The sequence below is a fragment of the Euprymna scolopes genome, chromosome 26 (assembly GCF_053919585.1).
Source record: "Euprymna scolopes isolate OS-2025 chromosome 26, ASM5391958v1, whole genome shotgun sequence".
Lineage (NCBI taxonomy): Eukaryota > Metazoa > Mollusca > Cephalopoda > Sepiida > Sepiolidae > Euprymna > Euprymna scolopes.
The window spans coordinates 106001454-106016183 of record NC_136507.1 but is presented as its reverse complement, the minus strand read 5'-3'; the positions used below and the strand labels follow the sequence as shown (position 1 = coordinate 106016183).

Genomic DNA, 14730 nt, shown 5'->3' with positions numbered 1-14730 from the left:
AGATCATTGATGAAGATCAGGAAGAGAGTTGCGCCTAGGATAGAATCCTGAGGGACGCTTACAGTGTTGACACTATAAGCGTCTGATTTCTGTGCATTCAATAACTACTTTTAAACCTATCAGAGAGAAAAGATTTAATAGCTGGAAGACATTTCCAGCTATTCTATGGTTAGAAATCTTGTGAAGTAGACCTTTATGCCATACCCTATCAAAAGCCTTTGATATACCAAGAGCACTTGTTCTAGAAACAAAGCCCTGTCAAGAGATTCACTACTAATTTAGTGTGATATTAACGCCGTAGCTGTACATCTCACAGGATGGAAACATGTTGCAATTTATTCATGATGCACAGGAGATTGATTGGTATGTCCTGAGAGGCAAACGACCGATCTTCAGAATTTTTAACTATAGAGAAAACTGACAAAGTTTTCCAAGGTGTTGGGAAGAATTTTTCCTTTCCTTAAGGCAACGGTTAAATAATTTTGTAAAAATGGGAGCTAGTTCCGGTTGAAGCTTTTTTAAAGCACTATGATTAGAATGCAATGAGGGCCAGTTGCTTTACTGGAATCAAGATTTTTGATAAGTTTGGCAACATCACAGACAGGTATATGGATGTTACATCGCATATTTTAAGCCATGGGAGAAAAAAGTGAAAAAGTGTCAAAAAAAAATAATAATCATTTTTTTTTTTTTCAAATCAATCTCCTCATTCCTCTCTGTCGCTCTTTCACCTCTCTCTCTCTTCTCAATTTCTCTCTCTCTATCTCTCCCTCTCTCTTTCCCTTATCCCTCTCCATAAATTATTTACACCATTCCCCAAAACTTCTCTTATCATTCGCCATTTATTACATCATTCATTTTTTGTGACGTTGTCCGCTGTACACGGTGACAAGTAAGATGCATAGATTTAGATAAATATATTTTTGATAAATATATTTTTGATGAATAAATTTTTGATAAATATATTTTTGATAAATATATTTTTGATAAATACATTTTTGATGAATATATTTTTGATGAATAAATTTGGAAAAATATATTTTGATAACTATATTTTTGATAACTATATTTTGAAAAATATATTTTTGATAAATATATTTTTGATACATATATTTTGAAAAATATACTTTTGATAAATATATTTTTGATAAATATATTTCTGATACATATATCTTGAAAAATATATTTTTGATAAATATATTTTTGACAAATATATTTTGATAAACATATTTTTGATAATTATATTTTTGATACGTATATTTTTGATAAATATATTTTTGATAACTATATTTTGATGAATATATTTTTGATAAATATATTTTAAATAATATATGATAAATGATAAATATATTTTGATAAATATATTTTGATAAATATATCCTTGATAAATATATTGTGATGAATATATTTTTGATAAATATATTGTTCATAAATATATTTATCAAAATATATTTTGATAAATATATTTTTGGTAATATATTTTTGATAAATATATTTTTGATAAATTTATTTTTTTTAAATATATTTTTGATAAATATATTTTTATAAATATATTTTTGATCGATATATTTTTACAAATATATTTTTGATGAATATATTTTTGATAAATATATTTTTACTAAATAAATTTTTGATAAATATATTTTGATTATTTATCAAATATATATATATATATATATATATATTTGATAAATATATTTTTGGTAAATATGTTTTTGATAAATATATTTGTGGTAAATATATTTTTGGTAAATATATTTTTTATAAATATGTTTTTTATAAATTATATTGTTACTTTTTTTTCCCAACCGAATAAACATTTTACATTAAATAAAAACACTACGAACTTAACTTATCTTGCCTTTTATTTATTTTATATATATTTGTTTTTGACAACGTTTTCGCACCTCCGTGGATTGTAAAATAAACCCCATTTATTTTCCATTTATTAATTTTAGAATAACATGACGATGGAAGTATTAACTGAAATTTACTTTCAAAATACAATTTTAGGTAGCGTTTCGTTTCGTATATTTTTTAGTTGTTCAACTTTTGTTTCGTTTCGTTTAAATGTTCATGTTTCAACGTGCAGCCCGGATTCCGGTTTTTTTCACAACAAGAAGAACAACAACAACTAAACATGTCTTCCGCCGTGGAGTTTACCTTATTAACTTAAAAACAAAGACATGCGGTGAGTTAACTAAAAGAAAAAAAAAGAAGCTTTTTCGCCAAGCGACGGGCATAGGAAATCGCTTATTCGATTTTGAACACCATGAAACTACAATATATCCACAATTTCTGGCACTTTTTCTGTCAGACATTCGAAGTTGTGTCGTGTACGGTTCATAAGTTTGCTAATGTTTTCATGTCGATATTGACAGTCCATTATAACACGATGAAGTCTACGATTGAATTCTTTGTTGGACTCTGGGGCAACATTAGCTACGCAGTGTTGGTCTTTAGCGAAGTTATGACCTGTGTCGTCCATGGAGTGATAGAGTTTCTTATTGAGTTGTGGAACTGCTTTTACAGTTTCTTAACATTTCTTTGGAAACTGTCCATTTTAATGTACCATCTTGTGTCCGTGGTGTTCACCGCATTGGAAAACCTCGTGTCCCTCGTCTGGACCGGCAGTGTGGGAACAGTGTCCGTCATGAGCACGTCCGTTGACCATTTAAAAAGAAGCTGGACTACAACTTGGTACAAAGGCGAAGCTTTTCTAAGCAGACTATTTCTGCTGGTCGTGGGAGGGTTTGAAACGATAGGTAGTGTTTTTATCGAGATGGTCCTCGCCACTTTCAACTTATTACTCTACCTTTTATTCGGCATTCCCCGGAGCATCCTGTACACCTGTGACTTCCTTATAGCACTCATAAGAAACACTTGTAATCAGTTGGGAAGCAAGCTGTACTCCTTGTCGAAAGAGTCCTTTCTGGGCCTCTTTATGTGTGTCTTCTTGCTTACCATATTTTTCAACAGTGTTCAGATATTGACTTTCTTGGACGCGCAGGGAATGACTTTCCCGTTTTTCCGGTCCCGGCAAACCCGACAAAGAAACCAGCCCCCTTTTCGATACAACAACAACCCCAATAACAACATGGGTGGCGCTTATAATTTCGAGTTCTCCGATAACGAACCAATGGATGATGAAGAAGACTTAGAAGATGATGATGAAGATGACCGGACGACCGTTACAAGTCGTCGTACCCCTTCGGTTACCAGCAGCATTCGCGATAGTGAAACGGAAAGCTTTTCAACTTCATCAATCTCCTCCGAGGAGACGAGCGAGGGTGAGGTCATAGAGGTCCAGCTGCCAAGGGCCGGCACAAGCAACCGGACCGAACAACCGGGTAGCCGCTCCCCGACCCCGGTGCTGACAAAACCAGTGGACAGTGAATCGATGGAGAAGGAGATCGAACGGGAAAGGGACAAACGCAAATGCGTTGTGTGTCAAGATCAATTGAAAACCGTCCTGATCCTCCCCTGCCGACACATGTGCCTTTGTGTGCCCTGTGCCGAACGTATTGTCCAAATTTTGCCCACTTATAGGCGACTGTGTCCATTGTGCCGTGTTAGGATCGAAAAAGTGATGAACGTTTATGTTTAAATTTCGAACATTAAACAGAAACGCTTCGATCCACACTTCAAAAAAAAAAAAAAAAAAAAAAAAAAAAAAAAAAAAATGAAACACAAAGAAAAAAAACATTGTTTTCCCAATCTTTTCGCCTTGGTTCTTATATTCGTAAGGTTTCGGCCGATGTAACCTCCGATTTTCTTTAAGTATATCTTTTTGAATTTGGAAACCCTTTAGTCGAACTCTCGGGCATTTTGCAGTATTATGAAAATGAAAAATTGGTACTTTTTTATTGCCGAATATAGACGCCATTTTTTTTTTATTCGGGCACCTGTCATTAGAATCAGAGGGAGAAATCAGTATTTATACTATAATCGAAGTATGAAATAAATACAAATAAGCTAGATAATGATTATTTCCGAAAAGAACTATGAAAAAAGTAAATAAAGTGAAAGAACATATATCCGTAATTGTTTAATTGGAAATGTTTGGATTTAATTAATGAAAACGGGAAAGTTTTTCATGAAACGTCTGTGTGCGTATATAAACAGAAAAGGATATATTCGTAATTGTTTAACTGGATGTGTGTGTGTGTGTGTGTGTGTGTGTGTGTTTTTTGTTTAAAGCAACATCGAAGGGTCAGCAACAAATTAATAACTTAAAATACTGATTTCTCGCTGATTTTGATGACAGGTGCCCGAAAAAAGTAGTGTTGGATGCTAAGTTAGAACAAGAGAAAAATAGTTCACATTAAACGGTCATCCGGGGGAGTCTCGGTAATCGTTTAAAAATCAAAAATTAAACAAAATACTTGTAGAAACCCACCGCCACCGACACTCCATGTCATAGTGACATATGTCCACGAAGTGCGACTGGCCTACTTCCATCGATAAAAAAAAATGTGTTCAGTTCGAAATTCTGCACAGAAAGATTCTCAAGTTTAATTAGAAAGTTTCGAAAAGATGCACTTGAAGAAGGCCGGAGATTACATCGGCCTAGACGTTGTGATTATAAAAGCCTAGTCGAAATAAGTTGTATTATTTTAAACCTTTTTTAAAATATGAATTTTAAAGTTCTATTTTTTTTTTTCACGTGTAAGAAAACAAAGGAACCATATTACTTTATTCTGTGGTACTCTTTGGGCGTTGAGTTCCGTGGCGACCAGCAGAAAAATTTAATGAGTAAATGTTTATTTTAGCTACAACAGAACACCGACCAATATTTTTTTTTTGGGGGGGGGGCGCTGCAACGAATCTGATATTCAAACCTGTCGCAAATTTTGCATGGTATTAACCCCTGAACCCTCGCATTATTTTGTGCCAACTCACCGCCATCGTTTATGCTATTCTTACATGATGCGTTCGCACATGGACGCACGTAGTAAGGTGACTTGATGGAAGAATTTTTTTATAAAACTTGTACAACATTTAACAGGTGTTTCTGCAGTTTAATTTACCGTTTTTCCGTAAGTAATGCGCCGACATATAGCGACACCACCCGTCCCCCCTGCCCCTGACCCTCCATCGCCCTACCCCTCAATGTAAACAGAATTTTTGTGAAAAATTAAACAGTTCTTCTCCCCCTCCCCAACTTGGAGTGCTTTCCTTTTTTTGTTTTATTTCTTTTTCAGCTAATTTAAAATTTTCCACCCCAAAAGTGCTATAATGTACTTTTTTTTTTGAAAATTCTATGTTCCAGGAAAAAAACCCCATTAAATTACCCCCCTCCTCCCCAACTTGGAGTGCTTTCATTTTTTTGTTTTATTTCTTTTTCAGCTAATTTTAAATTTTCCGCGGAAGATTGGTATGCCACGGGAAAAGGCAGTTTGCTAGGTGAAGGAAGCCGTCGTTTATACTGCCGCACGCGCGTGTGTAGCGTAAACGGAAGCTGTAAAATGGCGAAAAGTAGTTAATCGGTTCAGGGGTTAATACCATGCAAACAGTAAATTTGCACCCGGTTTGAGTATCAGATTCGTTGTCAGCGACCTCGATTACCTCTAAAAAACCAAATTAGAGTGGTCGGTGTTCTGTTGTAATGTATCTGAATATTTACCAAAAATATTTTAGAATTTAGAGTGGTGGATCAATTTCGTATATAAATTTAAGGTAAAAGTGATCCCTTATTTTTAGGGCAGTTAACTACATTTTTATGGCTAATCCTGAGTAGCAAGATCATGAAAACACGTAATCACCTAAACGATATTCCATAGAAAAATTGGTTAACTGTCTTAAAATGCTAGCATGACCCGAAAATAGGGGATCATTTTATGTTAAATTTGGTAAACCTGAAGAATTTTGCCTCCTCTCTATTATTTTTTATTTTCAACTTTTTTTCAATTTTTTTCAGCGAATTGTTATCGAATGGGCTTTACTCTATCAGATTATCAACCAAAAAATGAAAAAAGTCAATTTTGAAATATTTGTAGGAGTGCTCAATTTCTAATGCAATGTTCTAGCGAATCGATCATCCATTTTAGAACAACTCTACGCTTTTAGGCCAAATTTAGCATTTTTTTTTTTTTTTTTTAAAAGTAGTTTAGCCTTTTTTGAGATTATTTTAAAAAACGAAATTCAAAAAAGGCTAAACTACTTTTAAAAAAAAAAAAAAGGTAAATTCGCGAAATTTGACCTAAAAAAAACATTGAGTGGTTCTAAAATGGTGATTGATTAAAAACTGAGCACCCTTACAAATTTTTAATATTAACTTTTTCATTTTTTATTTTTAATAATCTGTTAGACTAGTGTCCATGTCCATTTGATAATAATTCGCTGGAAAAATTGGAGAAAAAAAGAGGGGCAATATTCTTCAGATCTGGCTTAAATTTATATCTGAAACTGATCCCCCATTCTAAATTTTAGAATATATATATATATATATATATATATTTTGTCAATTTTTTGTTATGATGGTCACTCGTAATCGCTTTAAAAAATGGAGAATTTCATTTTATTTGGGAGCGTGATTTAACGAAGAGTGTTCATTTACAATAATACCATTTCGTTTTTATTTTATTTTATTTTTTTTTTTTTTTTTTTACAATTTCAATGTTTATTTTCCACAAATGAAGAAATCCAGTTAACATAACTTATTTTTTTAATTTTTCATTTAAAAACTTTTTATTCAAATTAAAACTTTTCTGTTCACATTTCAAATGTTAAAATTATTAATATTTGAATTTTTTTAAGATGTATGGCCAATGAAACAATTTGGTTTTTAGTAAAAAAAAAAAAAAAAAAAAAAAAAAAAAAATGAATATTCTTGATTGAAGAAATCCACTAAAAAATCAGAAAATTATCCGCGCTTAATGAAATTTTCAGTATTTATTAATGAATTAATATTAATATAAAGTTGGGAATTTTACAGTATAACGAACAAACTGAAAAAGTGGTAAAAAAAAAACAAATATATAAAAAAAATAAATGCTATCAAAGGCAACATAAGTTAATTTTCTACCTACCTGGATAAGATTTTAGTGTTTTGAACTTATTTTAAAGCATTTATTTACCAAACAGAACAAGAAAAAATGGCCGACATGAAACAGTCATCAGAGGAGTCTTGATACTCGCTCAAAAATTCGAAAATTTAAGAAAACACTGATATGAAACCCACCCATTAAAAGTCTCAGTACGTAGAAAAGTAACTTATCTTGCCTTTGGTAACATTTATTTGTGTTTTTACCATTTTTTTCATTTTGTTGTCTATACTGTAAAATGTCCAACTATTCATATTATTTACAAATATATATATATATATATATATATAGATCTTTTAGTTACCTTCTAAATTTTATTTCCAGGACGAAATAAGTTTTATTATATTCATAATGAAAACTCAGTTTGAAATGAAATTTAAGGGTAAACTAACTAAAGCGACTTAAAAATATATATAATTTTTTTTTTTTTTTTTTTTTTTAATAAAATAAATACTTCACATATTATTTATTTGTAATAAGTAGTTAATTCTTTCATTAAGATCAGATTAATTATTTGATTTTTAGTGGATTTTCTTTTTTTTCAATCTAGGATATTGTTTTTATTATTAAAAATCAACTTATTTTCACTTCCACTACTCATCCCTAAAGTAAAATGTTCATTAGATTTATTGGTTTATTTATGAACATAATTTAAAGATTTCTGCATTGAAATTGCCCTGGAAAACTATTTATTTTATGATTTGTATTTTAACATTTATATACAAAGTTTCCTTTGTCTAATGACTACAGTCACATTTATTGTGGTCATGTACCCACTAAAACTATCGGAAAGGTATGAACCCGATTCCCCCTCCCCAAGCTATGGATAGCAAAACAACTAATCATATAAAATAAATTGTTTATAATAGGTCTTGCTGCGATATTAACTAACTCTAAAAAGGTTGATATGCCATAAACACAAAGATTACCCCCCCCTTAACCTACCAGGAATTTCCCAAATGCATGCAAGATCAGCCTCGCCCTGTGACCTTCTTTTTTGCTGATGAGCCACCACTTATTAAGGCCAAAAAACACTCAAGTATAAGCATTAATGAGATGGATAGATTAAGTTGATTGATGATGAATATTATGAGAAGATTGAAAAATGTCCATAATAGCCGATCTAGAAAACTGCAATTCTTTCCCCTTTGTCAGTAACATCACTCGCTCATGAAGTGTAAAGACTAAAGAACAAAAATGGGGGAAGGGGAGAAGGCTGCCGAAAATAAAACCAAAGTCGACTTTTTACTTTTCATAACCATGCTGGTATGTCTAACATTCATTCAACTGAACACCTTCACCATCATTTTTTTTTTTTTTAATACTATTTTACCTATATATGTTCTCGAGCTACCAACTGTTGCTTAATAATCTATTATAGAAAGCACAGTTGCCTGTGTATGTTTGTATGTCTAGCTAAAACTAAAAAAAAACTACAAAACAAGTGCCCACAAAGTTGGTATTTTCTTCATCAGCGTTGCTCCAAATGAATAATATATAAAATTCAGGAAAAATAAAAAATAAAAAATTCATTCTTTAAACTATAAACTGGTGCAGATTGTTTTTTTTTTTTCCTTCTTGTAGGGGGGGGGGGCGTTCTATGTAAAAGGGAAGTAACTCTGTATTTTTTAATCCAAGAGTTACTTCCCTTATGCTGATTCCTTCCTCAAAAAATGCCTATAAGTGTGTGTGTCCAGAAAGAGGGAAGTAGGGCATGGGAGGAGGAAAACAAGGGGAGAGAGATAGTTTTTATATAACATTTTGCCTCGGGGCAACACCGGGTAGATCTGCTAGTATATTCTATATATCAAATATCTTTATTTTCACCAAGAATTATTTCAATGTTCAATTCCAAGCACTTAATCGACCAATGCCGCCATTTAATTTAATTTTAATCTCTGCCTTCACACTAAGAACTTGGCCAGACAAAGTTCAGCTGATTCTCAGCTAGAATGTATGCAAATGTGTAGCCAAAAATGTATGTATAAATATATATTTCTGTTTATTACTATTATATAAGCACAGTAAATGTTTACTAGATTAACTCGTATGAAAAGAATTTTGCCAGAATTTATATATATATATATATATATATATATATATATCTTCAGGTAAGAATTGGCTGATGTAACTGCCATAATCATTGTTTACCCAAGTACTTTTGAATCCAACCAAGTAATCCAAACACATTCGAAAGTACTTCAAAAGTGACTATGGCAGCTACATCAGCCAGTTCTTACTGAAAACGAAAAAAATTAATAAGGTTGGAAAGTGTGTGTGTATATATATATATATATATATATATATATATATATATATATATATATAGTTAAATAACACAAATAATTCTTGTCTATATAATTTGGTTTCCATCCTTTCCAATCTTAACATGATTTTGCTCCAGGTAAGAACTGGCTGATGTAGCTGCCATAGTCATTGTTGACCCAAGTACTTTCGAATGTGTTGTTGGATTCAAAAATACTTGGGTCAACAATGACTATGGCAGCTACATCAGCCAGTTCTCGCCTGAAGCAAAAACATTTAAACAGGTTAGAAAGGATCCAAATCAAAATATATAGATAGGAATTGTCTGTGTTATTTAATGAAATACACACACAAACACCTAAATGTACACATATATACATGCACATGCACATACACTACTAAAACTGTTATCTTGCTATCATCACCTCTGCATTAAGGATTATGGAACGAACAGTAAATAACGTAAATAAACAGTGAATGATGAGGGAAGAAATAAAATGATGATATAAATTATGAAAGAGGATAATAGGAAATTGTCCTATTATAACATCACAAAGTATTCTGACTTCATGAAATCCTTTTTGTGGTGAGAGAGGTTCATACATTGCAATGCTTATAAAGTCATGTCAAATTAAGAATTATAGATTTAATAATGTATTTCACAAACACTGACCCAACAGGTCACAGGTGGTCGCGTACATATTAAAAGCTTAAACTAAGAATAAAAATTTTCAAGATGGGTCAAAATAAATGTGCTAAATTCTGAAACACTTTCTTGCCAAATTACTTTAATAAACAGCAAGTCGTTGTACGACACTTATTATTGCTACAAGGGATTGCACAACTCTGTAATGTTGTTTCTCAGATGACAAATTAATATCCACATTTTCTGCATTCTTTACATTCCAATTAATATTTTCGCCAAGGCCACCAGGTTGCAATTATATCCCACAGCTGTGAATCAAGTTCTTTATTCAAGCTACAAAACAGGGGAGATAACTCTCATTCTGCTCTTTTATAATATTAGACCTTCTTTTATTCATTCTTTTTATGGACTGTTATCCTCATCTTTGTTGTTGTCATTTCATCACGTTTTGCCCAACTAATCTTTTGGCCTGCTTGGGTAGGATTGAAATTGCTATCTTCAGATAATGCTCACCTGGAATTGTAGAGACTCAATGCGGTTTCAATCCTACGCAAGCAGGCTAGTGGATTAGTTAGCGAAAAAAAAACATGGTGAAACAACAACAACAACAACAACAACTATGAGGATAAGTCTGCAAAAAGAATGCATGCATAAATTATGAAAGGATTAAAAAAATAAATAAATTTAAAAAATAATTAATTTAAAAAAAAAATATTAATAATACTCTTTTACTCTCTAAGTTTAAAATTGTGTTCAATTTAAATATTTTTTTCAATGGAAAGTACAAAACTGGTTTTAATCAACAAAAAAAAAACAAAAATAAACATACAAAACTCCCACCAAAAAAGCAAACAGTTATGTCATAATGACATTTTTAGTTGATGCGTTCGTGGCATAACTCTTATCATCATCATCGAATAATGCGATGCATAACAGAGTTCAAACTGCAATCATTCCTTTTCATAGGAAACATATAATTGTGAAATTGTTTTTTTTTCTTTTAAGAAAAGTTCATTTTTTTTTTTTTTTTTTTCAAACACATAATATTAAATACATGTGTCACAAATTAACAAAAAAACAAAACAAAAAACATAATATTCGATTGTAGGTCTTACCAGATAGAGCCAAAATTAATTATCTTATTTAAATCCATTTGTTCACTGGGGATACCCATGTTTCATACATTTGGCCAGCCTGGAATTAGAAATTCCAGTCCGTTCTTATTACAGAAATATCCATTAGTCATTTCTGGATTGTAAAGTTTAAAACTGTTTTTATTAATGATTATTTGCTTCTTCAGAATTCCACCTATATTTTAAAAAAAGCAAAAATAAAGAAAAATGTGTATCATGTATATACCCATGACGAAACGAAAGTACCATATTCCAAAAATTATGTAAATTTTATTTAGTTTAAGTAGTTTTATTTTTATAAAGAAAATCAAATTTTATGAGTAAATGACAAGCAGCTGTCTCGCATCACCATTTTGAAAACGAAACAAGGCGAAATAACTTGACAATAATTAAAACTTGCGAGATTTTTGTAATGCTTACTAATTCCCATTAATCAGTTAAAAATGATTTTCTTTATAAAAATAAAACTATTTGATCAATTTATGTGATTTTTAGAATACAATATTTTTGTTTCATCACGGGTACATCATACAGATTTTTCTTTATTTTTGTTTTTGTAGTATAGGAATATTGTTTTATTTATATTGATGTTAGGATATCTTCAGATTCTTCGATACGACATGGGTGCATTAAAAAACTTCTGCTTTCTTTGATTTGGGAGAGAGAGAACTATATTTTATTTTTGATTTCAAAATTTAATCTAAGCCAGAAATTATTTTCAATTTGTCAGTAAAAAATAAATTGTTTAAAACATATTGTATTTACAAAGAAATCTTAAAATTGAGGATCTTATAGTCAAAGGACAGTTTTGCTTGAATGAACAGTTTATTGTTATTTAGTAGCTTTACCGAACCGGCGTTGCTCGGGAATCTTTTTACTTTCACTTTTGTTTCGCTTACTACACTCTTTTGTTTTTTGTTTTTTTCTCCAAATTGTGAGTTTTTTTTAAATACGATTTTGAAAGTTAAAATTAATTATGGTATCGTTTGGTCTTTTCTTAATTGACCCAAATTGTTATAAAACTATAACTAATTTGATTAAGGTACTGTTGTCTTAATGTCTAATTATAAAATTATTGGATGTAAATGTTAAAGCCAGAAATGACTTTTATATTCAACAGTTTAAATGCTTCTAAATTCCTTTTTAATTTCGAAGCATCACAAAGTAATCTATACTTTTGTGTTTGGGTTTTTTTATTTTGTTCTTTTTTTTTTCAACTGTTAACAAAAAGATTTAAATGGCTGGCTTGTTTACAAAGAAACCAAAATGCATTCTGGGGGATTTAATTTTGTAACAAAATTATATTTTTTAAACAGGTTCCAAAAATTTTTTTTTTTTTTTTTTTACATTATTACAATTTTTCTTTTGATAAATATTCAATGTGTAATTATCAAAGTTACATAGCTGTGAGAATTACACACATGCATGAAGCTGCCTGATAATTTTATTAATATAGCGATTGTCTATCTTATGATTATAAGACAACCTAATAAGTATTTTAAGTTTAAAAAAAATCATTTTTGTTATTTGGCTTAACGTCCATTTTACACGCTGGCATGTGTTGGACAGCTTTAAGAAATTGAATTCCAAATAAACCTATCTCTGACCAAGTCTTTATTTATCCCTCTTTCTTTCAAATACATCCTTATCAGTTCTTCTTATGTTTTCTTTGGACTTCCCCTGTCAACTGACCATGCTTCTGCTAACTCAGGAACTCTCAACCATTCTTTCAACGTGGTCATAAGATTAAAGCCGAATCCGTTCTACCTGCAGCGTTAAGGCTTTACCTTCATCATCACATTTGAGCTTGTCTGTAAGATTCGCATTACGTATCCATCGTTTTTCTTCATCCAATGCATGTCCTTGCTAAGCAGGTTTCACTTCCATACATCACACTGTGTACGCATACCTGACAGACTTTTCACATGGTCGACAGTGGTAACACTCTGCTGGTTTGTAATGATATAAGTTCCCTGAACTTATTCCATCCATGCTTAATTCTTGCAATCATATTAGAACCTGCTCCACCCTATTCACCAATGGTATCACCAAGGTAACAAAACTTCTGAACCTTTTGGTCAGGAACAAAGTGTAGTATCTATTCTTATACTACACTTCACCTTTTCTGTCTTCAGTCAGTGGAGGAGAAATCCTTCATGACTGAGACCATTTAAGTTTTTGTTCCTAATCAGAGTGCCCCTTTTTGGGGAGCTGTATTTTCCCCCACATTAAAAACCTACCTTGTGTCTAATTCTTCCCTCGTGAGGAGGCAAGTAAATAGGAACCTCATCAACTTCATCATTTCCGTTTATTTTATAAATTCACAAAATTCAGAATTCTCAGCCGTATCGATTGTCTTAGAATTCTTCCAAAAATATAAATCAAATAAAACCTGAACGGTGTGGGGGACAATCTTGTTATCTATTTTTAAATGCGGTTAAGTCTCTTTCAAAGAGTAAAACAGATGTCTGCCATATTTTTTAATAATGGATTGAAATAACTGATTGTGTGTTTTTTATCGTGACTTTTCACAAGTTTTAACATGATGAATGGAATGTAATTTTTCAGTTCCTTATCTATGTTCGGAAGCCCCCGAAAATATATTGATTTTCAAACGTGCATCTTGGTTAAAAACATGTTTTATGCTGGTTGTGGCTGTGAGATGTTATACCTGAATATCTGGTTTTTCGTGATGATTGTTGCTTTATTTTTCCAGCAGGTTTCTCAGATTGCGCTCTCTGTATTAAAATAACCCCAAACAGTTGATATGTTGTAAAACAGACAATATGGAATCGGCAATCCAGTTTCAAATGCTATTAGATCTAATACGTTTGGGAAAGGTATGAGCCCACAATCTGGCAGTAGGATTTGGTTTGCTCAGGATTCCGATCCTTGGGTTGGAATGAGGTATGGTTTGATTTGTCCTCGGACATCACTCTTTCCAGCATTATCTTCTTTGGAAGGGTTGATTGGCATTCATCTGAGGAGTGCTGATGTGTCTAACCCTGAATACCCCCTCAGAAGAGTTCAATTTTTCACCCATGTTAAATTGACTTTGTCTAATCTTGCTGTCGTGAGAAAGAAGTAAATAAGTAAAATAATAATTCCCATCAATCGTCATACAATAAGTATTGCGCTTTCGTATTAATCTATCTATCTATCTGGTCGGGCTCCTTGCTCGGACCAATGTACCCCCCCCCTCTCTCTCTCTCTCTCCAGATTTCCGTCTTCCATCAGCTGCCTCAGATCTTCAGGATCACAGTTGGCGTCATGTGCAATTTGCTGGATGTACGTGGATCTAGGTCGCCCTATGCTCATGCATGTGTGCCGTGGAGTTCACAGAAATACATTTCTCATCAACTCTTGCTTGCTCCTCTGGAAGTGACCGGCACATCGTAGACGTCACTCCCTGATGGTAGTAGATATGGCAGATAGGTTGCCATAAAGTTGCTACTTCGCTGTTGGATGATTTTGCCAGGATATATTTAACACTGTTCATAGCATATGGGTATATGCACTGTCTAGCTTTCTTTCCAATCTTTTGGAAAGATTGGATTTGGTATTAAATAAGTTGAATTATTAGAGGGTTAAAAACAAAAACAAAAAAACAATGATTCTAACATGCATTCAATTAACAATT

At 31.9% G+C, this 14730-nt stretch overlaps 1 protein-coding gene across 1 annotated transcript; it reads left to right on the top strand.

The window, feature by feature from the left end:
* Positions 1-2101: 2101 nt before the first annotated feature.
* LOC145248343 (uncharacterized) lies at positions 2102-3649 on the top strand. Its single transcript, XM_080110258.1, has one exon. The coding sequence runs from the start codon at positions 2273-2275 to the stop codon at positions 3605-3607; it is 1335 nt and encodes a 444-aa protein (XP_079966384.1). The 5' UTR covers positions 2102-2272; the 3' UTR covers positions 3608-3649.
* The last annotated feature ends 11081 nt before the right edge of the window (positions 3650-14730 follow it).